The following is a 24,352-nucleotide window of genomic DNA, read 5'->3' on the forward strand; positions in this document are numbered from 1 at the left end:
GATGAGGCTTAATAAATTCCCTGAAAGTTGGCTGATTGTATTCACATTGACAGTTTCTTTCACTCACTGAGATTGAATGGATAACTAACTTCGGCACCTCCCTACCCTTTAAGAGTAATGTGACTTGTTGTTTGGACATTTACTCAAGCCACGAGAAGCGTCCTGTGTCAAATGAATTGAGGCTGTCTCCATGATCAAGATTCATTGGAGAGTGTGGTGTTCGAAAGATCTTAGGTTTCCGTGTAGAGTGGCGGCGGTAGGAATGCGTCAGACGGGGTTCTTTAGGGCAGGTGACATATAGAGAGGCGGGTGTGGGTTACACATGGGGTAGACGGGCCCTGCGGTGATGCATGGCTGCCACGTCTGGCCTCCACACATCCCCGGCCTTCAGGGCATAGCAGAGTCAGCCTAGCACCGCTGCACTCCAGCTGGGCTAAAGAGGACGAATGAGAGGAGTGAGAGGAGCGAGAGCTCTCCGAACCTCAGGTGTCTCTTGCAATGTCTGCCTTTAGCATTACATCACCACTGACCCCATTCCAAACCCCTGGATGACGCATCACATGGGTCCGATTTCTCTCTAACTGTAACTGTTATCATTCAAATGAGCAGCACTTTCCTGGGATCGAGCAGCTCACGCTGCGAGGGGTAATTTAAGACTGTAGAACGGTAGAGATACCTAAAGCATTAGATATATGACTGAATGTGTATGTTTTTGGCGTGTATAAATAGGTCATGATGACAGCTGTAGTTGCAGAGTGGACAGTGAGCTATGATGGAATCTGTGATGATGAAACTGCAGTGTTCGGATTTATTAGTAGAGTAGGCTGTAAAAGAGGGTGGCCTAGGAAGTATTCACATGTATATTCCCCGGACTCAACATGGAAGGCACCAAGGCCTCACCCTCTAAAAAAAGCACCTCTGGCCCATCTTACGGAGGGGGGGGGGGTCTAAAATAAAATCAGCTGTCACTGTCTGCTCGTTGGACAGAGGTGATCACGTACTGCTGGAGCTGGACTCCAACGCCAAAAGGGATTTGACTTGTGGCGAGGAAAGACGCCCTGCGGGCCAGGGGTTTCAGTGGCCTTCCTGTGGGATTCTATCGACTGAGTTGCATTTTTCTTTTTTTCACAGACCTGGTAGGTGGAGAAGCGTCTTGGAGCAACTTTGTCTGTGTTGGTTGGGTGGTCTTTGACTTCTACATAGCTAATGTTGTTGTTCATAAGCCATTCAAAAGTGATTCATTGATGCATGCATAAATGGCTCCGTTTGCTACTTTTGCACATCATAGGCTTTCTGAGTCATGTAGTATTCATTGATTTCAGTCATTAATATGATGTTAGGAAGCAGAACAGTTGAATTAATATTCGCAGTGGAGAAATAAAAATGTGCTTTAGTTCTCCTTTCCCATGTTTTCATTATGTGTCAGTATTCGATTATGTTATTTAATGCATGGACATAACTAGTAGTTAGAAGGAGAGCTGAGGGGCAAGGTTTTGTTCTTGTGCTGTTTGAAAGCCTTATTATTTTCCTCACAGAGCAGACATTGTCTTTGAGGTTCTTTCTTGCGAAGTAACAGGCAAATCAGAACTTCCCAAGGGCCAGTAGAACTGTAATTAAATATTTTGGATTCGGACAGTAAGCTAACCTTGAGTAATGTGAACTGCATTTTTATCTGGAAAATACTGGATTCGCCTCTGTAGCCTTATTGCCCAAGTGGACAGACTGTCATTCCTTGTCTCATAATCGCAGATAGCTGTGCTGATGTCATAGACCACAGCTGAGTTCAATATAGCTTTTGAGCTCTGCATACCAAAAGCAAGGCTCCTGTCTGTCTGAAAACAGTTCCTCAGAAGGTTATTACTGCCATAGACTACTGAGAGTTTTGAATGGCAAATACAATTAAACTCACTTGATGTATGGAGGTAAGAACATTGTAGGTGTGACCTCAGACACACAAAACATTTATTTACATATTACTTACAATAAGTCCAAAACAGGACAGTGTCACGATTCTGGAAATGGGTCTTCCAAGCTTTAAAAATCTTGTCCTCCCAGTTTGTCTCCAGCTCTCACTGAGAAATACGACTCTACAGGACTCCAAAGTTTAAAATAGGGTGGATTTATTTTTGCAGGTAGTTGGCGCCTAGATTACTTCACTTTCCTGTTATGTGAGCTCTCAACTGAACATAACATGTCACAAGATATCCAAAGATTGTTGACACATTTCTGGGCCTTACAGTTTCCAAAATCCTTAATTAACATTATAGCTGCATGGCCTCCAGTTGCCAAAGGCAATGGTAGAGATTGAACTTTCTCCTATATCTGATATAAGAAAACATTTCCTATGGCGCCAGGTATGTTGAAGCTACCTGGATTTATGGTTTTGGACCAAGGCGAAACGTATCTTATTTTGGGAGGTGGCTATGCTTGTCCCGCTCCCATCCCTCTTGACAGGCTGATAGGTTTACACTAGCATGCTGATCATGCCTCTAGGCTAAAATAGATGGTCCGTTACAGCTTTGCCCCAACACTGTCTTGTCCACACAATCCTATGATACTGTACTTATCAACAGCATCAATCCCCAGCAGGACTATGTATGCCTATCATCAGGTTTTCATTGTCCTCCTGGGTGATCAAACGTTTATAGTCTCAAATACGTTTATAGAATGTTTAGAGCACAAATAGATAAGTGTAACAGTGACTAGCCTATTTGTGGCTTCAAGGCAGTATGCATATCCTTCAGATAAAAAAATATATTATTTACAGCATTTAAAGCTATGAAATACAGTTTGATTTGAAGTGATTCAATCTGTAATTTCCTGTCATAATTCATATTATGTAAGTGAAATATCATCTCCAGTCTATTTTTTGCTGACGGTATTCTTCATTTTTCATTCAGTTTGAGAAACCAACCATTTGTGGCTGTACAGAGATTTTGTGTAATGCACGTTGAATCTGTTTTTAATTTGATTCATGCTGATTAGGCTTCATACAGCCTGCCAATTAAACAAAAACTGAAATTCTCATGAATTAGGACTTTCCTCTTAATGAGTGTCCCTTACGTGATTCCAAAGTGATGCTTTTACGGTGCTGTATGTTCCACAAACCCCAAATTATCTTTAGTGCCTCTGTAGTGCAACGTGAAACTGTGCATCCATGCTTCCCTAAAACCAGACCACCAGAGCTGAAGTATGCCCCCATCACATGTCATGTGGTGTCCATGCTGGCTCAGCACCAAGGCTAATGTGCACTCTGTGTGGGTTATAAACAGTTTGGGGTGTCAGGGAAACATTACCATAACCATGTTTTACAGCACAGCGACAAACATAAATCTTTATTCTCCCACTGTTTAATTGACCATCCACTGGGACAGCTGTAATTGATTTGAATGATGCTCCTATGTTGGAGAGGGACTGTCTCATTCACTAGAGCACTTGTGCACCCTCATGGGAAACACTGTGAATTCCCTTTCTCCTGGATGTGTATGGTCGCTGTGTAAGAAACGGTTACAACAAAGAATGACTTCACCCACTCTCCATGTCACGATGTTGATTACAGAACAAAAAATTATAGTCTACTGTCAATGTTAGATTTAAAGATTGAAAGCCTTTTCAAAGCTCAGTTGCCAGTCATTCATGTGGATGTTTGTGTATGTACCCTTCCTTTAAAATAATGCCAAATGGCAGAATGGCACAAAGTGAACATACTGTCTATCCCTGTGCTTTAAGATTGGACTGTAAACTCGTTGTAAGGTCTTCAGCTGTATTAAAACAATTGTCGCCAGTTTGCACTCATTTAATGTATGTTAACAGTCGAAAGCCTGCCATGTGGTTGCACTGTTCCCTTTATAAATGTACTGTGTAGCTACAAAATAGATCTCCTTCTCTTAAATCTGTGTCCCCTATTTGAACTGGTGAGGGAGGTATTGATATTGTACCTCTGCAAAGCCGCCTGATCTCGCGCGCTTTGCGAAGCGAATATCCATGTAAACCCGCGAGATCAGACGGCTTGTGGGGCAATTGATATTCTGCAACTCCATGTAATGCACCTCTTTCATAAGCAAGCTTATTATCGCCCCCATGGCAACTCAACGCTGGTCACAGACAACACATTGCCCTAAATTCTCTACTAGTGAAATAGTCCAACCATGTGATTGTGTATAGCATAGACGGTTGGGTAAATGTTATAATTAATGACAGTTGTTCCCTGGCAGCGCAGGTGTAACTACCAGGTTAGGACTTCCTGAGGAAGCTGTGAACTCAGAGGAACAGGATTCACTCTGAAGACTCAGATCCCATTGACAGGAACCAACTGACAAGACCTCCTGACACCAGGATCCACTGACACCGGGATATATTGACCACCAGTACCCACTGACACCAGTAGCCACTGACACCAGGATCCACTGACACCAGGATCTACTGACACCAGTAGCCACTGACACCAGGATCCACTGACACCAGTAGCCACTGACACCAGTAGCCACTGACACCAGGATTCACTGACACCAGGATCCACTGACACCAGTAGCCACTGACACCAGGATCCACTGACACCAGTAGCCACTGACACCAGGATCCACTGACACCAGGATCCACTGTCCGTACCCATGGCCATGTACCAGCAGGCAGCTGACTCCAAGCAGCATGACAACATCTTCTCCAGCGGGGTAGGCAGACACACACAATACATGATAAAGATATGGTCATACATTTATGGATGTATTCTTCAATGACCAGTTTTAGGCCGTACTACCTGACTTACTGACATACCTAACCATAGAAGCCTCTAACAATGTAGGTGATAAGATTTTCTTTAAATATATATTTTTAGTGTCCATTGTAATGAGCCAACTACATCATTTTTAGATGAATTGTGTGTTTCGTCATGCCCACCCTGGTAACCCTGCCATGTTTAGTGTGACTGTAAGGACTTGGGACGTTAGATTTTGCAGTCTAGAAGTCATTTATTCCACATTTTGAATGAGGTTGCATAATTCTGGTATTCACAGTAGATCATTCCGAGCATGTTCTTAAGCAGTTGCAGTCATGCAAAGAAAGAGTCAAAGTGTTGTGATTGTTGTGAAAGCCACTGATGGCTTTGTGGTGCTATGTTAGTGGAAAGTGATGACAGCTGACCAGTGGGAGAGTTCAGTGGCCCTGCAGACCCACGGAAACATGACTCCTCTCATGGGGCTCAGAGTGGAAACAAGGGCAGACAGGCAACACAATGGGCAATCTGTGCCCCCTGCAGGATCCCATTAGTCATGTTTTAGACCTCAAAAGCTGTCAACTCCACTCTGCAGGGTGGGCAAAACAACTATCTGCCTGGACAACATGCTGTGACGCACCACCCCCAAAAAGCAAGCAACTAGAAAGATTGCTCTGCCATTGTGTAAACATAATGCCACATGGTGTCAGGAGGCCTACATTGAAATGGGCATGTGTGTGTGTGTGCATATGTGTGTGTAAACACTCTGCAGTCTCAGTACTGGCTGCTCCAGTATTTTCTATGAATTTGCAGAAGTCTGCAATGAAACCCAAGTTCAATAGGCCTATCAGGCATAAGTCTGATCCCAGGCCATGTAGACATGCAGGCAGCTAATGATGTTTCACCGCTTCATTAGGTCATGGAGGAGTCGGAGGTCTGCTCCGTGCCTGGGGGGCTCGCCGGCATCAGGGCACAATTCGAGACCCAGGAAACTGCCACATCGCACAACGTCACCCAGTTCCTCTTCCGCCACAGAGAGGTGCAGGTACTGTAATTAATGCAGGCTAATCTCAGGCATGCGGTGCATGGGGGGAACGCGCAGATGTGGTATGACCTACGCTGGTTAAATCCCAGCCTACAATCTAGCTATCCATCCATCCGCACCACTGTGTCCCTGCCCGCATTACGTCCCCTGCCGAGTGTAAGTCACTCACTCAGGGAGCGACCACAAATCTGGGCGAATAGTCAATTATTGAAAATGCTGGGGAGGTGCCTGCTGCTGTATTATTTTTCTCCAAAGGCTTAAAGTACAGATGTTAGATTTCATTTGATGCACTGCTAGACAGTGCTGGCCAACTTGGCAATGGAGAAGAATACAGATCCCCGTGTCTGTCAAAACCCCTGGATTTCACACTCACATTGCTACTGCTTTAATTGCCACTATGTGTATAGCTTGGAATCCTCAGCTGAAGAGACACAAAGGGGCATGAAACAAATGAAGTATTCTTTGTCCCTGTATTCATTGTGATAGCTACCGTGTTTGATTAAGGTGAAGCTACTGTTTTTGATTAAGGTGAACCATCCATGGAATCGTCCCTTCTCGTCTGTCATCCTCTCTTTGTCTGTGATTAGTGTAATTTAACTGCAGTAAGCCATCTAATTATCAAGCTTCTATCCCATATTGTTCTCAGTGATGCACACTCTATCTGCTACTGTTTGAGCATTAATTAAACTCACTGCCGCTGCTGCTTGTGCTGGGCTGTCAATGAGTGTGAGCCATTCCCTGCTGTATGTGTGTGTGTGTGTGCCTGTGTGCGTGCGTGTGTGTGTGTGTGCCTTTATGTGATAGCCAACGTCTTCGATCTCACAGGAAGTGGAATTGAACTCTGAGTTGACAATGATGAGCAGCTCCAGGGAAGTCATCCCAGCCTCTCAGCAGGCTATTTCCCATCAGGATGAACAGGTACATGTAGACCTTCTGGATACCTCTGAGTCATCACACAACAGTGAAGCTGGGCTGAAAACCCAGACGTTAATGCCTTATATGTGTTAACAATTGTAAAAACTTTTTCATTAGAGAAAAGATCTTTACTGACCACGGTCAGTACGCTGACAACAAGAGACCTAGTAGAGAGTGGATTAACTCTAAACAGCTTGATCATTCCGTTAATGGCCATTACATAACACAGATTCGCTTTACATGTGGAAATTGTCCTAATAGACTGCCATTCTGATACAGGTCACACATGAAGAAAACTTGGCCTCCAGTTATGAAAACAACCATAACAATGAAGCAGGTAGGATGTTACTACAGTTTATGTTCGTCATATTTTACAGTATGCACATCATTAAGATAAATAACACTGTTAAAATTATTTTTAATTAAATCATATGAGGTTGATGGATGAATCTTGCATTCAGAAAGTATTCAGACCCCTTCCGTTTGTCCACATTTTGTTACGCTACAGCCTTATTCTAAAATGGATTTAAAAAATATTTTCCTCATCAATCTACACACAATACCCCACGATGACAAAGTCAAAACAGGTTTATAGAAATTATTGCAAATGTATATAACAAAAAAACAGAAATACCTTATTTACAGAAGTTTTCAGACCCTTTGCTATGAGATTCGAAATTGAGCTCAGGTGCATCCTGTTTCCATTGACCATCCTTGAGATGTTTCTACAACTTGATTGGAGTCCACCTGTGGTAAATTCAATTGATTGGACATGATTTGGAAAGGCACACACCTGTCTATATAAGGTCCCAGAGTTGATAGTGCATGTCAGAGCAAAAATCAAGCTATGAGGTCGAAGGAATTGTCCGTAGAGCAGAGACAGGATTGTGTCGAGGCACAGATCTGGGGAAGGGTACTAAAACTGTCTGCAGCATTGAAGGTCCCCAAGAACACAGTGGCCTCCATCATTCTTGCATGGAAGAAGTTTGTAACCACCAAGACTCTTCCTAGAGCTGGCCATCCGGCCAAACTGAGCAATCGGCGGAGAAGGGCCTTGGTAAGGGAGGTGACAGAGAACCAAATCGTCACTCTGACAGAGCTCCAGAATTCATCTGTGGAGATGGGAGAAACATCCAGAAGGACAACCATCTCTGCAGCACTCCACCAATCAGGCCTTTATGGCAGAGTGGCCAGACGGAAGGCACTCCTCATTAAAAGGCACATGACGGCCCACTTGGAGTTTGCCAAAAGGCACCTAAAGGATTCTCAGACCAGGCGAAACAAGATTCCCTGGTCTGATGAAACCAAAATTGGCCTAAATGCCAAGAGTCACGTCTGGAGGAAACCTGACACCATCCCAACAGTGAAGCATGGTGGTGGCAGCATCATACTGTGGGGATGTTTTTCAGTGGCAGGGACTGGGGGGCAAGTCAGGATCGAGTGAAAGATGAACGGAGCCAAGTACAGAGGAAAACCTGCTCCAGACTACTCAGGACCTCAGACTGGGGCAAAGGTTCACCTTTCAACAGGACAACGACCCTAAGCAAACAGCCAAGACAACGCACGAGTGGCTTCGGGACAAGTCTCTGAATGTCCTTGAGTGGCCCAACCAGAGCCTGGACTTGAACCCGATCTAACATCTCTGGAGAGACCTGAAAATAGTTGTGCAGCGACACTTCCCATCCAACCTGACAGAGCTTGAGAGGATCTGCAAAGAAAAATGGGAGAAACTCCCCAAATACAAGTGTGCCAAGCTTGTAGTGTCACACACATTTGCAAAAATGTCTAAAACCTGTTCATGGGGTATTGTGTGTAGATTGATGAGGGGGAAAAACAATGTAATACATTTTAGAATGAGGCTGAGACGTAACAAAACGTGAGAAAAATCAAGGGGTCTGAATACTTTCTGAATGCACTCTATATTGTTTGTCCTCTTGACATTGTTAGAGGAGGAAGGTCCTAGACTTACAACCAAGGAATTGAGAGATCATTTTGAGAGAACCATCGAGGAAGCTGCCCCAAGCAAGCCAATGAAGGTAATTGGACATGCTTGTCTTAAACCCGTTTTACTTAAGTGGACAGAAAGTGCATCATTTTGGCTTAGGTTACACACAAACCCTTCTGCTTTTTATCACCACTGCCGAACAAGTTATTAACTTTGAATTGAAATTTGTTGCAGTGTAGCTAATGTGTAAATACAGCTTGTTTAATAACACTATAAGACGTTTTCTCTTAGCTTGTTTTAAAAATGATCAAGATTCTTCAATTAAACCATGTCAGGCACCAATCCCTCAGTTAATAACAATGAGACTGGATATTGACAATTAGTGACAAACAAAGAGTTGGCATGCTATATATACATGTAATGTTTGCATTCAATTTTGTATCTGAAAACATGTCAGGGACCTCTAATGACCGCAATCATTATTTTCTTCCCAAAAAGATTGGCCGAGCTGACATCAATAGGTCTCAGTGGGCCTCAAGTGTATCACAAAAACAAGTCTCAACAAGTGAGATACACAATTTATCGTCAAGTAATATACAGAATTTCTCATCAAGTGAGATACATAATGTTTCATCAAGTAAGATATGGGAAGATTCTGCTACTGAAGCAATAGAGGACACATCTGCTGTTGCTGTTGACTACGAGAATACAGAATATTTCCCTCCGCCACCTCCAGAAGACTTAGAGTACCTCCCACCTCCACCCCCAGACTTACTGCAGGTCCCATCAGAAAGTCCAGATATGCCAGTAGAGTGCTACTACTCACCTGAGCCTCCGGAATCAGCTTACCCCTCTAAACGTCCACTCAGTAGACAGGAATACTTCAGGCAGAGAAACCAGTATGAGTTGAAGCGCCTTTACAAGCATATCCATCCTGAGGTTCGTAAAAACATAGAGATGTATAGTGATGCGGCTGAGTATGAGAACATCCGACAGGGGAGTCAGGAGGAGTTCACGGGGGAGACCAGGTATATATACGAGGATAATGGTAGCAGCCCCAACGACTGCATTAGCCCAGAAGAAGAGTACCTGGAATGGGATGAGATCCTCAGAGGGGAGGTGCAGTCAATGCGCTGGATGTTTGAGAACAAACCTCTGGATGCCATCAAAGACGACGCCTCAAATGAGGGTGACGACCAAAACATGGAACAGGAGATGATTGTTGGGAGTGATGTAAAAAGCAAAGCATGGATGTTTGAGACCAATCCCATGGACACGTTGGGATCCAACAACATAGCTTCAACTAAATATAGAAATAGATTCAATAAGTTGGACAAAGGAGATGTCCGTGCTGCAGCCTGGTTGTTTGAAAACCAGCCTATGGAGACCCTGAACAAAATGCATGGTGATGAAGAGCTAACCAAAGAGATAGTATTTACCCAGGAAGATGGCAGCTCTACCATATACATGCTTGAATATCAGTACATGGAAACGTTAGGTCATACTGAGACCATTGATGACAGTCACCTCCTGAGTCTGAGGTCAGCGCTTGAGGATATAAAGGGAGAAGTGAAGACGATCACAAGCACATTTGAGACTCAGTTTATATGTGTCCTCATGGGACAGTCGGGCCAGATGTTGGAGATAACATCTATACGCAAAGTGGAGACTGAGAAGGGGGACACTAGAACATCAACCTGGCTTTTTGATACTCAAGCCCTGGACATGACTAATAGACTCCCTGCCCCAGTGAAACTTGTGTGTAGCCTGTCCATGGAAGACAACTACAAAGGAGATGTTTACAGGGGTAGATGGTTGTTTGAGACAAAGACCTTAGACTCCATTAACAAAGATGAATGGGAAAGCTCGACGCTGCAAAAGGAAGAGATAATCGGAGCTGATGTCCGAAAACATTGCTTAGCGTTTGAAACTCAGCCAATGGATTCTCTGAAAGATGATTCAAATGCGAGACCCCCGACTATCGAAGACGTTATTGGCGGTAATGTTAGATCTGCAAGACACTTCTTTGAGACTAGTCCCAAGGCAGCTTTGAAGGATATCAATGAGGTAGGGAGGCTCAAAAAGGTAGTGGCAGCTGAAGAAGAGAAGGGTGATGTAAGGCACCAAAAATGGATGTTTGAGAATGAACGACTAGAGAACATAAGAGATGAGAAGAAGGAGACTATTCGTACTGTGAACTTTGAAAATCTGACTGAAGAGGAAGGTACAAGCTACAATGCAGATGTCCGTAAGAATTGCATGGTATTTGAGACTCAGCCAATGGACACTTTGAAAGATGATTCAAATGTTAGAGCCTTTTCAAAGACGGAAATTGTCAGAGGCAACGTCAGATCAGCTAAACATTACTTTGAAACTGCTCCAGCTGACAATTTAAAAGACCTTGCTGAGGTTGGGAAACTACAAAAAATGGTGAGACTTGATGAAGAGAAGGGGGATGTGAGACACCAGAAGTGGGTTTTCGAAAGTCAACCCCTGGAGCACATTAAAGAGGAAAAGAAGGAAGTCGTCCGAACCATTAACCTGGAGGAAATCGATAAAGTGGATGTCTCAAACTACAAGCAAATATTTGAAACCACAGACTTAACCAGATGGGATGAATCTCAAAAGATACTCGTGGAGGGTGTAACATGTGGCTCTGTGAAATCTAACAAACATCTGTTTGAGTCTACACCAATGTATGCCATGCAAGACAGCTCTGGCCATTACCATGAAGTGAAAACAGTGCATCGAGAAGAGGTTGTCAAGGGAGACGTAACAAGCTGCAAATGGATGTTTGAAACACGCCCCATTGACCAGTTTGATGAAAGTATCACTAATTACCAAATTATTAAAGGAATATCCAAAGAAGTTGAGTCTGGTGATGTTAAAACTGCCAAGTGGCTGTTTGAAACACAGCCTCTTGATGCAATTAAATACTTCAGCAATATTGAAGATGAGGAAACTACAACCAAGGAAAGTGTTGAGATTGTAAAAGGTGATGTTAAAACCGGTAAGTGGTTATTCGAGACTAAACTAATGAATGTCCCATACGAGAAGGAGGAGTTGAAGAGTGAAAATGAGAGTGAGGAGGTACACAAAGGAGATGTAAAAACCTGCACTTGGTTGTTTGAGACAAAGGCACTGGACACTATCCGAGATGAAACCGAAACTGTTCTTCAAACATGCACAGTAAATCAAGAAGATGTCCAGGGCAAAGATGTACGAATGGCTCGTTTTCTATTTGAGACAGAAAAACTCGAGAATATCACAGGGGAGGATGAAAGTTTTAAGAGGGTTACTGATATAGACATTCAGTCAGGAGATGTGAATAGAATAAAGTATATCTTTGAGAACCAGTCCTCTGATATCATGACCTCAACATCTGAGGAGGTTATGCAAATGCTCAAAACTACACAATCAGAGGACATCCAGAAAGGAAATGTGGGGAACTGCAAATGGCTCTTTGAGAACCAGTCGATAGATGCAATACATGATACCCAAGAAGAGGCTCTGGAGACCCGCACTGTGATGGATGTACAAGGAGGTAATGTGGACAAAGGCCGTTTCATTTTTGAGACCTACTCCTTGGACAAAATCCAGGAGGTGTCCTCGGAGACAGAGACGGATATCACAAAGTTGCAGAAAATCACCCGTGAAGAGGAAGAGAAAGGGGATGTAAGGAACTACACCATGATGTTTGAAACTCAGCCTCTTTATGCCATTCAAGACAAACAGGGTCATTATCATGAGGTCACCACTGTCACAAGCGAGGAGATATTGAAGGGTGATGTGATCGGGTCCCGGTGGTTGTTTGAAACTAAGCCTCTTGATTCTATCAGGGATACAGATGAGGTCTATATAATCAAATCTGTCACACAGGAGGATGTTCAGAAAGGAGATGTTACTTCAGCCAAGTGGAGATTTGAAACACAACCTCTTGATAAGATTGCAGAGGACATAAAAATGTCAGTTAAAACCGTTGAAGATATTCAAGGAGGAGATGTTAGAATGAATAAAGAGCGTTTTGAATCTGATGAGCTGTCACAGAAGTCTGTGCGAACAGTTAATGTGAGTGAAATCCAAAAAGGTGATGTCAGGACAGCCAAATGGATGTTTGAAACTCAAACAATGGATAAAATACGTAGCCAGAGCGAAGAGAATTTAATAGAAACCGTCATGAAAGAGGAGGTCCTAAAGGGAGATGTTAGACAATCAGTGTGGCTCTTTGAACAGAATCCCCTTGACCATATAAAGGAGGTAGATGAGGACAATACAGTAGTTGTTCAAGAGGAGATCCCCAAAGCCGATGTAAAGACAACAACATGGCTGTTTGAAACAACTCCATTCCATGACTTTAATGAGAACAGTGTTGAGAAGTCAGAAATCCTAGGTAAAAGTATCAAAGGAACCCTTGAGGAACTTTATAGCCAGAAAATTGTTAATTCAAAAGGAATACTCATTGAAGCAGATGAAATTGGGGATGTTAGAATGGCAAAATACCAGCTAATGAATACAGATTCTCCAGAGATCCAAAGAGAGGAAATTATCAGCGGTGATCTGAACAACATTATGATGAATCTTTTGAACCGTCGGGAAACAATTGAGAGGGGAGTAGTGGTAGAGTCAGAGGAGAAGGGTAATATCAGTACAACAGTGCATCAATTGTTCAACCAAGAGAGGGGCATCAATGTGGAAAAGGAGGAAATATTAAGAGGTGACATCCAGGAAGCTGTAAACAATCTTCTCAAGGAGGGAGGATCTGCTAAACGTGGTATACTCCTTCAAGAGGATGAGAAGGGAGATGTGCAAATGACTATTTATTCTCTTCTAAATAAACAAGAGGACATCAGTGTTGACAAAGAGGATATAATCAAAGGCAATATAAGGAATGCTCTCCAAAGACTATCCAACCCAGAAAACCAAGAGCAGATGAGGATAAAGGTGGATGAGACAGAAAAGGGAAACGTAAACTTTTACTCCACATGCATTGAATCTGGGGCGCTTGACTATCTCAAACAACTCCAGGTAGAGCCAGATGAGACTCCACCTGAAAAGATAGAGAAAGAGGAGATCATTAGAGGAGATATAAAGGGGACAAAGCTCATTCTTGGCAGTAGTCGAGCACAAATTGAGCGTACGGTAGTTGAAGAGGACATAGTGTGTGGAGATGTTCGCAAATCCGTCAAGGTTTTCATGAGCGAACCCACACACTCACTGGATGGCCTACAAAAAGAGCAAATTGTGAGGGGTGATTTGAAAGCAGCTATGAACTCACTGTCTCAGTCTGTAAATCAGACAGTGGTTGTAGAGAAAGAGGAGGTGGTGAGAGGTAACATACACGAAACCAGAAGACACCTTGAGTGTGCCCATAGACGGCCCAAAGAGGTGGAAAAGACAGAGATTGTCCACGGCAACATCAAAGGAGCACTGAAGTCCCTAGAGAAATCGGCAACCTCCAAAGTTGAAGTTGTCATCGAAGATTTAGTTCCTGGAGACATCAAAGGTACCTTAAAATCCCTGAAGCAGGCAAAGCAAACAGTCAGGGCGATCGAGAAGGAAGAGATTGTAAAGGGTAACATTCATACAGCAAAGCAGTGTTTACGAGATGCTTCTAATGACAGAAGGACATGTCAACAGGAAATAGATGTTCAGGGAAATGTGAGAGGCACTATTGAGCTCTTATTGGAACCACCAGCTTCTCCAAGAATGACACGGAGGCCCAGCTTCGAGGGTGATGTGAAAATGTCCATTAAGTCACTCTACGAGACACATGAGGTGCATGAGACGGGGGAGGAACAAACTCAACCAGAGAAAGAGGAGGTGATAAAGGGTGATGTTAAAGGCACAATCAAATCCTTGCTGGAATCAGCTCAGCGTGCAGCTCCTAAAATCAGAGTGGGAGCTAGAAGGGTCAAAGTCCCTGTGAAATCTCCATTGCGCTCACAGCATGGAAGCCCTCTATCGCGTTCACAGCAAGGTAGCCCTGAATGTTCTGTTGCAACCAAAACTGAGAATGAGACACTTAAAAATAAGTCTCAAAGCATTGAAGCACAGAGAAACATTCAAAAAATAAAGACAGCCAATTCGGCCAAAACTGAGAGCTCAACACAAGATAATCAATCCCTCTCAACTCAAACCGCAACCAATGCATCTGAATCACAGACTACTCAACAATCAAAGACAGTAATGCAACACACGACCATCACTCAAAACCATGGCATTAAAACTTTGGAGACTAAGTTCCGTAACCTTAATTCAAGTCGAAAGGGTATGATCAGACTAGATAAAACCAAAGTGAAAACAAATGTTCATACCCCAACACGGACATTGTCTGAGTCTGAACTTTCTCTCCCTCCCCCACCTCCACCATGTGACGATCAATCATCCCTAACCCCAGCATCCTCTATCAATAGGCTGGACTTGGACCTTCCTCCTCCCCCAACTCCTCCTCCCCCACCACCTGTTGACTCTGAGCCTGATCATTTCCCTCCGCCACCACAGGATTTCCTTCCACCCCCTCCCTCACAGCATGAACTGGACTCTATGCCATACCAGACACCTCATCCATCACCAGCAAAAGCCACAAAAATGACGGTCAAAAAGGTGAAAGGTCCTGCATTGCATCAAGTCTCGAAACTTGAACCAACCAGTCAGATTCAGAAAATTCAACAGGCAACCTCGGAGAAACATACAACCACAGCCAACAAATCTGTGTTGGAAATTAGCAAAACTCAAAATGAATTAACTGTTTTGTCTGAAATCCCAAAACCCCCAGAATCACCACGACCATTAAAGAAAGTTTACGTCGCCCCTATAAGATTTACTCCTCCACCTTCTCCTCCTCCCTTCATGAGATCCACTAAATTCAAAACTCCATTAATACAGGCAGAAGAAAAGTACAGAAAACAGAAAGTGGATAGTACACCACCTGCTACACCGAGTCCCATTTTCATGCATGAGTCAGTCACTGCTGCCCTTGAAATGCTTTCCACTGAGGAGGCAGGTATGAAGCAATCAAAAAAGAGCATGGCGTTTGGTTTCACTCAAGACGTGGCTGAAAAGACTGTGACTAATGTTAAGTCAGACACACTATCATCTGATTTATCCAAGCAGGCGCAAATCTCAGATACTCCTTCAAGCAAGACTTTGATCTCTGCTGTATATGGGAAAAATCTCCCTGAATCTGCGGTTATTTCTGCAACTAAACAGCATATTGTCTCTGATCAGACATCCAAAGTCGTCTCAGTTCAGCACCAGACCACATCTATTTCCTCCACTAAGCAACAGACAGTTACTGCAACTAAACAACAGGTAACTTCAGCATCCGCCAAGCACTCACACTCTGCTGTAAGTAGCTCTCAAGTCCAGATCTTATCCAGTGATGCTAAAAAAGTTGAAAATACAAAAGCAGATGTTCAAAATTTTAAAGTTTACTCTCAAGGAACAAAAACAGACGTCCAGAAGGATGTAAAAAATAAAGGTTCTCATAAATCTGAGGAGAAAAAGAACAAGGATAATTCTGCATCCCAAATTCCCGAGAAGGTTTCTGACCAGCCTACCGAAACAGTAAAGGGAACCCAAGAAACAAATGTCAAAGCAGCGAAATCAACCTCAGAAGACAAAAATAAAAATGACAATTCTGTATCACAAGCACCTGAGAAGGTTGCTAATCAACCTATCAAATTAGAAAAGTTGACCCCAGAAATTAATGTCAAATCAGGTAAAAAGAAGAAGGCCAAAGGGACAGAAAAGCAAGTAGAAGTAAAAGAAACAAAACAGCCAGATGAAACTAAGACAGAAAACATTTCACAGGTGAAGGATGTGAAGGTGGAAGTAAAGGAAGTCACAAAGTTGAAGGTTTCTAGTGAGCAAACACATGCCCAGACTGACGTCAAGGTCAAGGAGGACAGTCAGAAAGCTCCTGCTATTAAAGACAACCAACCAGCAACTCCAACTTCTGCAAGAAAGAAGAAGAAGAAGAAGTCAAAAGCTAAAGATGCAGCTGCCACCACAGAATCAACTAAATCTCTTTCTGAAAGTTCCACTCAAAGTCAGGAGATGCAAACAGCCCATCAAGAGGAGCAGATCCAGGTACATAAGGAAGTTATTATCACTGAAAGCAAAGTTGAAAGAAAAGTTCATCAAAGTGTCCAGCAACAGGGAACAGTTAAAGTAGAAAAGCAGGTCAAGCCATCACAAAAGAAGAAAGAGTTGACAGGAAGCCAACAGATCCAAGAGAAACCAAAGGAAGAGTACAGAAATGTTCCAGTCAAAGTGGAAAGTGGAAAAATGACAAACATGTCAGCCCGAAAGGAACCTGCGAGGCCCTCAACAGAGAGCACTGAGGATTCTCAAAGACGAGAACATGCCCAGGAGTTAATCTCGCATATAACAGAGTTAGAGGGAGCTTCAGGAAAAATAGATTCTAAATCTGTGAAGACACTGCTCAATACTATTCCACAGTGGCTCATTGGTCCTGAGGAAAATCTTTATTTGGAGGGAACTGCAGTTGAGCATAATGTACAAAAGCTTACAGAAATAGTTTCGTATGTGAAAAAACTAGCAAAGGCAAAGTTGATGGGTTTAGAGGGGATCCACACTAATCTGGAGAAGCATGAGTGTGAACCTACTTGTAAAAATATCATTGTTGGTGGTGCAACTCAAAGGATACATAAAATAAGTATTGGCTCTTTGAAAGTTGAAAGTCAAAAGAAAGTTGTGGAAAGCAAAGCAACATCACATGAAAGTAAAATGCAAGAGTTGAGTGTAAAATCCATGCGCTCACCCTCGCCACTACTAAGGATGCGCTCACCCTCACCAACCTTTATTACCATTGAATCTACCCGGAGAACTGACTCTCCTCAGAGAATAACCCCATCACCTATCCTAGCGCACAGACCAGCCACTCCCCCAACACCTCCCCCTCGCAAATCGGAAACTCCTACAACACGCATCAATAGGGCCACACCCTCTCCCACCTTCTCTAGGGCAGAGAACTTGGCGCGGCTAAAAGATACTACAGCCAAGCTTTCCCGTGGGGTGACGCCGCCTCCAGTTTTACTTCCTATGCAAGTCACAGAAAAGAAATCTGAGATTGTGGAATCCCCTGCATCATTCCATCGGCAGATCAAAATTGAGGCACAAGCTGAGGGAACTTCAGAAGTGTCAGACGCAACAATTGTCACTCAAGAGGCTCAAAAGGCTGATGTAAAGGTCACAGATAAAGAGTCATTCCATCAAACGGATAAAGAAGTCATGGAAGCTTCTGAAATGTCAGACTCGTCAATGGTGACTATGTCAGTGAGAAACAAGAGGGAGTTTTTTGAAGATGCTCAAAAAGCTGAGGTAAATAAGACCAATGTGCGAAAAGATCCCATCGACATCCCAGAGCACTTGGGCCCAGACAGGGAGGAGCACAAAACAACAAACCAAGAGAGTAAGGATGACACACAAAGCACATCTGAGAAGGTCACAGAGAACAATGCTGAAATAGTGGGATCTGCAAAGTCAACTGATAAAGAATTGATGGAAGCTTCAAAAATGTCAAACTCATTAGCAGCAACTACATCAGTGAGAGACAAGAGAGAGTTTTTTGAAGAGGCTCATAAAGCTAAAGTAAATAAGACGTATGTTCGAAGGGATCCCATTGACATCCCCGAGCGGTTGGGTCCAGACATAGAGGAGCTCAAACCAGAAAACCAAGAGAACGAGAAGGAGGACCTTCCAAAGGTGGACTTGTCAGGATTAGTCAACAAATTTGAAACACCGGAAGATAAAGTTTACGTCAGAAAGCCTATCACAATGAGAGAAAGATGTGAAAGTGAGATGGAATATACAGAGACTGAAAATACAGTTATTCAAGAACAAGAGATGCCAACGTTTGACATCAAGGCTATTAAAAATGTTTTTGAAATGGTTGAGCAAAGTCCCTCCTTCAAAGGGGAGAAAAATAAACAGGAGGCGCTGGAGTCAAACCTGAGTGAAAACACTAGAGATAGTTCAAAGCAGGATAACACCCAGGAGACACAGAGGGGCTTCGGGCAGATCTCGCCCCTGCCTTCCCAGAAAGAAGTGCAAATCATGTCAGCAGACCCAACGGGCTTCTCTGAAAAGTCAGTCACAGAGCATTTCTCAAGCTTAGATGAATTCGGCAACAAGACAATTGGATCATTGAGCAGCACAACTGTTTCCCAGCACTCAGAGAGCACAATAACCCACCATGCCCCCTTCTCATATGCTGACGTGGTAAAAAAAAAGGGGGGATCTGAGGTGACGCCGTCTGAATCCCCGGAAGAGGCTTCCACTGAAGAGTTGCTGAGGAATTTCCACAAAACATGGATGGAGAGTGAGAGTGTTTTCAAGAGTCTCGGCTACAGTGTTTCGGAGGAGAGAACATCACATGTTGTGTCACATCAAACAAAGACCGTTGTTACTGGTAAAGACAGTTGTACTGCCTGCATGATGGGACTTGAAACTAACAGGATATAATGGCATGTAAAAATGCCCTCTCCGATATTCAATGAGACCTAACATTTTTACATGTGCCTGATTTTAAATGGAGAGAGATTATTGTGAATGGACAAAGAACTAATGCTTCAATGAATGAGTCATGGCAAAAGAGCAAGAGCTAAGCATGATATGATGATAACATGAGGGACATTATGGAATAGAATCACACACATCCTATTTAAATGCAAGCATTCATGTTTGACCATAAAAATCAACACAAAGTACAAGTTTGGGTCAATACTGTTTGCCATCAGTAAAGAATGTTTGAGATTTCTGAAAATTATTTTTTGATTTAATCTTTAATGTGATTGCACTTGTTTGAAGATGTATATACACAACCTAGTCTCAGAGCATTTTGTATTATTCTGTATGTAAATCCGAGGACACAATATGTATTAATTTGTGGATGTCCATCACCGATTTCATATGATATATTACGAATTACATTTTGTATTATATGTTACAAATGTGCAAAATATATAATATGTTACAAATTTTAAAAAAAAGGTACTATATGTTACGAATTTGCAAAACTAGCTAGCTGGCTAACGTTAGGGGTTATGGTTAGGTTTATGAGTTAAATTGAAGGGTTAAGATTAGGGTTAGGGGAAGGGTTATCTAAAAGGGTTAAGGTTAGGGTTAGGGGAAGGGTTAGCTAACATGCTAAGTAGTTGCAAAGAAGCTAAAAAGTAGTAAGTAGTTGAAAAATAGCTAATTAGCTAAAATGCTAAAGTTGTTCGTGATGAGATTTGAACTTGATGCTAGACTTACCCATCCACACGACCAACCATTCTACTTTCATTTTTTGCCTTTAGTAACCATCGATCTTAACATATCGTAACATCTTATACTTATTTGAGTGTTCCGGATTTACGTTGACTATGCTACATCTAGTCTATGAGACCAGGCTGGTATACATATACAGAGTATATACACGGAGTGTACAAAACATTAAGAATAATGAGTTGCATCCCCCCGTTTGACCTCAGAATGGCCTAAATGTGTCAGGGCATGGACTCTACAATGTCACGAAAGTGTTCCACAGGGATGCTGGCCCATGTTGACTTCAATGCTTCCCACAGTTGTGTCAAGTTGGCTGGATGTCCTTTGGGTGATGGACCATTCTTGATACACATGGGAAACTGTTGAGCATGAAAAACCCAGTAGCGTTGCAGTTCTTGACACACACAAACCGGTGCGCCTGTCACCTACTACCATAACCAGTTCAAAGGCACTTAAATATTTTGTCTTGCCCATTCAACCTCTGAATGGCACACATACAAAATCCATGTCTCAATTGTCTCAAATCTTAAAAATCCTTCTTTAACCTGTCTCCTCCCCTTCATCTACACTGATTGAAGTGGATTTAACAGGTTACATCAATAAGCGATCATAGCTTTCAACTGGATTCACCTGGTCAGTCTAGTCACGGAAAGAGCAGATGTTCCTAATGTTTTGTACACTCAGCGTATACTACGCATGATCATGATAATTATGCCTTGATAACATTTCTTAATATTATTGAGTCATTGTGTATGTTGTATAAAAATACTAGAATGATAACTTTTCTCTGGCAGACTCGAATTCCCCAGTCGGAGCATTGCACTGTGTGTCAGAGGAGGGTCTAGCCGATGGAAGCTCTAATAGCGGACAGAAAAAAATTCCATAAATCCTGTTTCTGCTGCGAGCACTGCCAAAATAAATGAAGGTAAAGCACATATCACCCAACCAAGGTGAATTCAAAGTAAGTGGATTTTGGCTGTGAACTGGTAAGCAGTGCTTGAATGGGGGTTGCTGGGTAGCCTAGCGGTTAGAGCATTGGACTAGTAATCAAAAGGTTGCAAGTTCATATCCCCGAGCTGACAGGGTACAAATCTGTCATTCTGCCCCTGAACAGGCAGTTAACCCACTGTTCCTAGGCCGTCATTGAAAATAAGAATTTGTTCTTAACTGACTTGCCTAGTTAAAAAAAAAAATGGTTTTGCTCCTACAGTTTGTGTCTGCACACAGGACACCAATTCTGTTGTACTCTGTTTGCAAATTAAGCAATAACATGACATGATTGTGGAATCAGCTTCACTGTTTTGAATAATAATTTGTTCTGTCTCCTCCAGCCTTGGCAACTATGTCTCTCTCCATGGACATCTGTGCTGTTTACCACACTACAAACAACTCCAAAGGGAACTACGATAATGGATATGGACAGACACTTACCACTGACTCATCACCTCAGAGCAACTCGATTGGAGGAATTCACAGAGCAGCATAGGCTCAACTGAAAAGGACACCTTTGAAAAATAATTTATGAAATCAAATGACGAGAACAAACAAAATAGTAATAAGATACCTGTTGTGTGGCCTCTACAAGCCCACTCCCCACAAAAATCCTTTAAAGTAGGTGAGGACTAACTAAGCCGCCATGGCCTCCGCAGGACAATTCCCCGAAGTCACCCAAACAACAACATAGGAAAGCTATTTCCAGGAGCTCTCTTTGAAAGAGAGCATTTCCACCACCATGGCAGGTAGAAAAAGGCATCATGTATGCCAGAGAAAACTGAAGAAACTTCAAGCAGTCGATGGTAAGGCAACCTATGAAGGCAAAGAGACAGTTGGAATTGGAAAAAGTCTGAGACTGAAGGACAAAAGTACAAGTGCAATAGACACGAAAGGAGATGTGAATGGTAGAAATTGTGTATATATTTATATTGTGTGAGAGTGGAAGAAGATGGTTCAGAAAGTGCTTAGGGTTAGAGGCAAAGACGACTAGAATGACAGAGAGAAACATGAAATGTTATGCTTAGAAATTTGCTCAGGAGGCCAACCTCATTGGTCTTTCAAGTTTGATAATTGAAGACATTAGCTCTGTATTTCACATGGAATTGACCCACATTAGTCACGTTTAATTGATCTATAAAATATAATTTTGATAAGTTCAACGGGGCTCACATCTTCGGGGTAATTGATTTGTTAAATTTACCTTGTTCAGTCATCTATCAATTAGTTTAAGTCCATGGAGAGAGTATTGTAGATATCTAAGACACAGTCATAAATTTGCCTTGGCTTTTTCTTTCAACATATCGACATTTTTAAATTTACCTTTTTCTAGCACCTGGTGTGCAGCCTAGTAAAAATGATCTTGGAAATACTTTCTTTATAATATATACAATATATATCCTCTTAATTGGTATTAATCATGTTTGTTTTGGACATTTATATCATATTTTGCAATGCACATTTTTTTTAAAAGATTAGACTACCTTGCTTTGTATAAGAGAATTGTACAAGAGACTGGTTACTCAACAATTCGTTCAAATGTATTGCTGATCCAGGGGCAATAAAATCATTGAATTGGTCAGTCTCAAATCGCCTTCTTTCACATGAATTAAAGGTCCAATGCAAACGTTTTTTATATCAACATCAAATCATTTCTGGGTAACAATTAAGTACCTTACTGTGATTGTTTTCAATTAAAATGGTCCAAAAGAAACAAAATAGCTTCTGAAGCAAAGAGTTATTTCTCAAGACAGAATTTTGCTAAAAGTGTCTGGGAGTGGTCTGAGTGGGAGGGGAAAGCTGAAAATGTGTTGTTATTGGCAGAGAGGTCTGGAACTCTTTTTCCTATTGGTCTATTAACTAATTTATTGCATGGTGATGTCAGAATGGAAGGCGAAAACTCGATCCCACCAAAACATGCGTACATTTCAGGTGGTCTTTTCAAAAGCTGTGTAAGCTTTTGGGCTCCCGAGAGGCGCATCAGTCTAAGGCAGCGGTCCCCAACCTTTTTTGCACCACAGACCGGTCTCGTACAGACAATATTTTACCAGATAGGCCGTCGGGGGGGTCACGATACGAGCAGAATATTGATTAGGCCAATAAGTTTAGTATAGCCGCTTTTCATAACATTTTAGTTTAATTAGGTCTAACGTGATGATGTTATAGAAACATAAAGTGCATATTTTTCTCTAATGACCATATATGTAATAAAAACATGACAACTTACCATGTCGCTGAATCAGTGGGAGCCCTGAGCTTGTTTCCCGGCAACAAGATGGTCCCATCTAAGGGTGAATGGAGACAGTGACACCCGAAGCGTGTTCCTTAGGTCCAGTCTACTCCGTTATTTCGTTTTTGTTGCCGTCATTGCGGAAAACCCGGCTTCGCAGAGATAGAAGTGGAAGCAACGTTTTCAGTGCTTTTGTGGCTATCTCAGGATATTCCGCCTTGATTTTAATCCAGAAGGTCGGCAGAGATGAAGTTATCTCAAACATACTTTTAAGGGCACCGTCATTTGCATCCTCAAGGAGTTGATCTTCTTCCTGCGCGGACATGGACGATTCACCTGGGACATTCACAAATGGGTTGCAGATCCATTCCTTCGCACTTCGTGGGTCTTTGGCGGTTGGGAAGTAACGCTCAAACTCCGTTGACAGCGAAGCTAGAGCACCAGCTGGGAGAAAGATGGCCCCGTCTCAGTCTCTCCCAAAAATCCATGCTAATGTTGGGAACATGTCAAATATGCTCCTGTCCACTCGCCGTCCCCACAGTTCCAGTTTAGCTTTGACTGCAGCCACTTTATCTGCCGACTTAAAGATAGTTGTCCTTCTCCCCTGAAGTGACAGACTGAGTTCATTGAGCAGGTTGAATATGTCGCACAGGTAAGCGAGTTTTGCGAGCCATTCCTCGTCCTTTAAATGTGCTGCCAGTGGTGACTTTTTCTTTTTAAAGAAATCTCTGCAGCGGCTCTCAAACTCAAACACTCTGGCAAGCGACCTCCCCCTGGATAGCCATCTGACTTCTGTGTATAAGAGAAGGCATTTGTCCTCTGCGTCCCATTTCCTCGCGAAGCTGCCCAAACAGACGCGAGTTAAGGGTGTGTGCTTTGATGTGATTGATAACTTTAATATCATCCAATACAAGGTTCGGTTCAGGCGACATTTTCTGCTAGCCAGCATTTCTCTGTGAATGACACAGTGCGTAGACTCACATTCAGGCGCAACCTCTTTAACCAGGTAGCGAAACCAGACAGCCGTCCAGTCATGGCAGCAACCCCATCTTTGCATACGCCAACACTGAATGACCAATCCAATTTTCCTGACATGTAATCATCCAAAGACTTGAATATTTCTGAGGCTGTTGTGTTAGTCGGCAGAGATAGCACACACAACATATCCGCGTGCACATCATCTTGAAATGTATATCGCACATAAACAAGCAGTATTGCCTTGTT

General features: G+C 42.7%; 1 protein-coding gene across 6 annotated transcripts; it reads left to right on the plus strand.

Moving 5' to 3' along the window:
* The first annotated feature begins 506 nt into the window (after window positions 1–506).
* LOC110520080 (xin actin-binding repeat-containing protein 2) lies at window positions 507–22,483 on the plus strand. 6 transcript variants are annotated; one of them, XM_036974362.1, is made up of 9 exons: window positions 964–1,136; window positions 4,220–4,670; window positions 5,628–5,756; window positions 6,561–6,674; window positions 6,951–7,008; window positions 8,619–8,707; window positions 9,115–19,051; window positions 20,703–20,833; window positions 21,240–22,483. In XM_036974362.1, the coding sequence occupies exons 2-8, from the start codon at window positions 4,611–4,613 to the stop codon at window positions 20,792–20,794; spliced, it is 10,479 nt and encodes a 3,492-aa protein (XP_036830257.1). In that variant the 5' UTR covers window positions 964–1,136; window positions 4,220–4,610; the 3' UTR covers window positions 20,795–20,833; window positions 21,240–22,483. The 6 variants fall into 6 exon arrangements, with proteins under 6 accessions (XP_036830259.1, XP_021452788.1, XP_036830257.1 ...); XM_036974361.1 differs by having other exon boundaries at window positions 970–1,136; window positions 4,215–4,670; XM_021597109.2 differs by having other exon boundaries at window positions 971–1,136; window positions 4,215–4,670; window positions 6,582–6,674.
* Window positions 22,484–24,352: the final 1,869 nt, after the last annotated feature.

This window comes from Oncorhynchus mykiss, chromosome 3 (genome assembly GCF_013265735.2).
Source record: "Oncorhynchus mykiss isolate Arlee chromosome 3, USDA_OmykA_1.1, whole genome shotgun sequence".
In the NCBI taxonomy this organism is placed as follows: domain Eukaryota; kingdom Metazoa; phylum Chordata; class Actinopteri; order Salmoniformes; family Salmonidae; genus Oncorhynchus; species Oncorhynchus mykiss.

Coding starts and splice junctions, on each gene's coding strand:
- LOC110520080 (XM_036974362.1), top strand. CDS start 4,611: ATGGCCATGTACCAGCAGGCAGCTGACTCCAAGCAGCATGACAACATC. Junction 4,671..5,627: donor ACAACATCTTCTCCAGCGGG/GTAGGCAGACAC, acceptor CCGCTTCATTAG/GTCATGGAGGAGTCGGAGGT. Junction 7,009..8,618: donor CAACCATAACAATGAAGCAG/GTAGGATGTTAC, acceptor TGACATTGTTAG/AGGAGGAAGGTCCTAGACTT.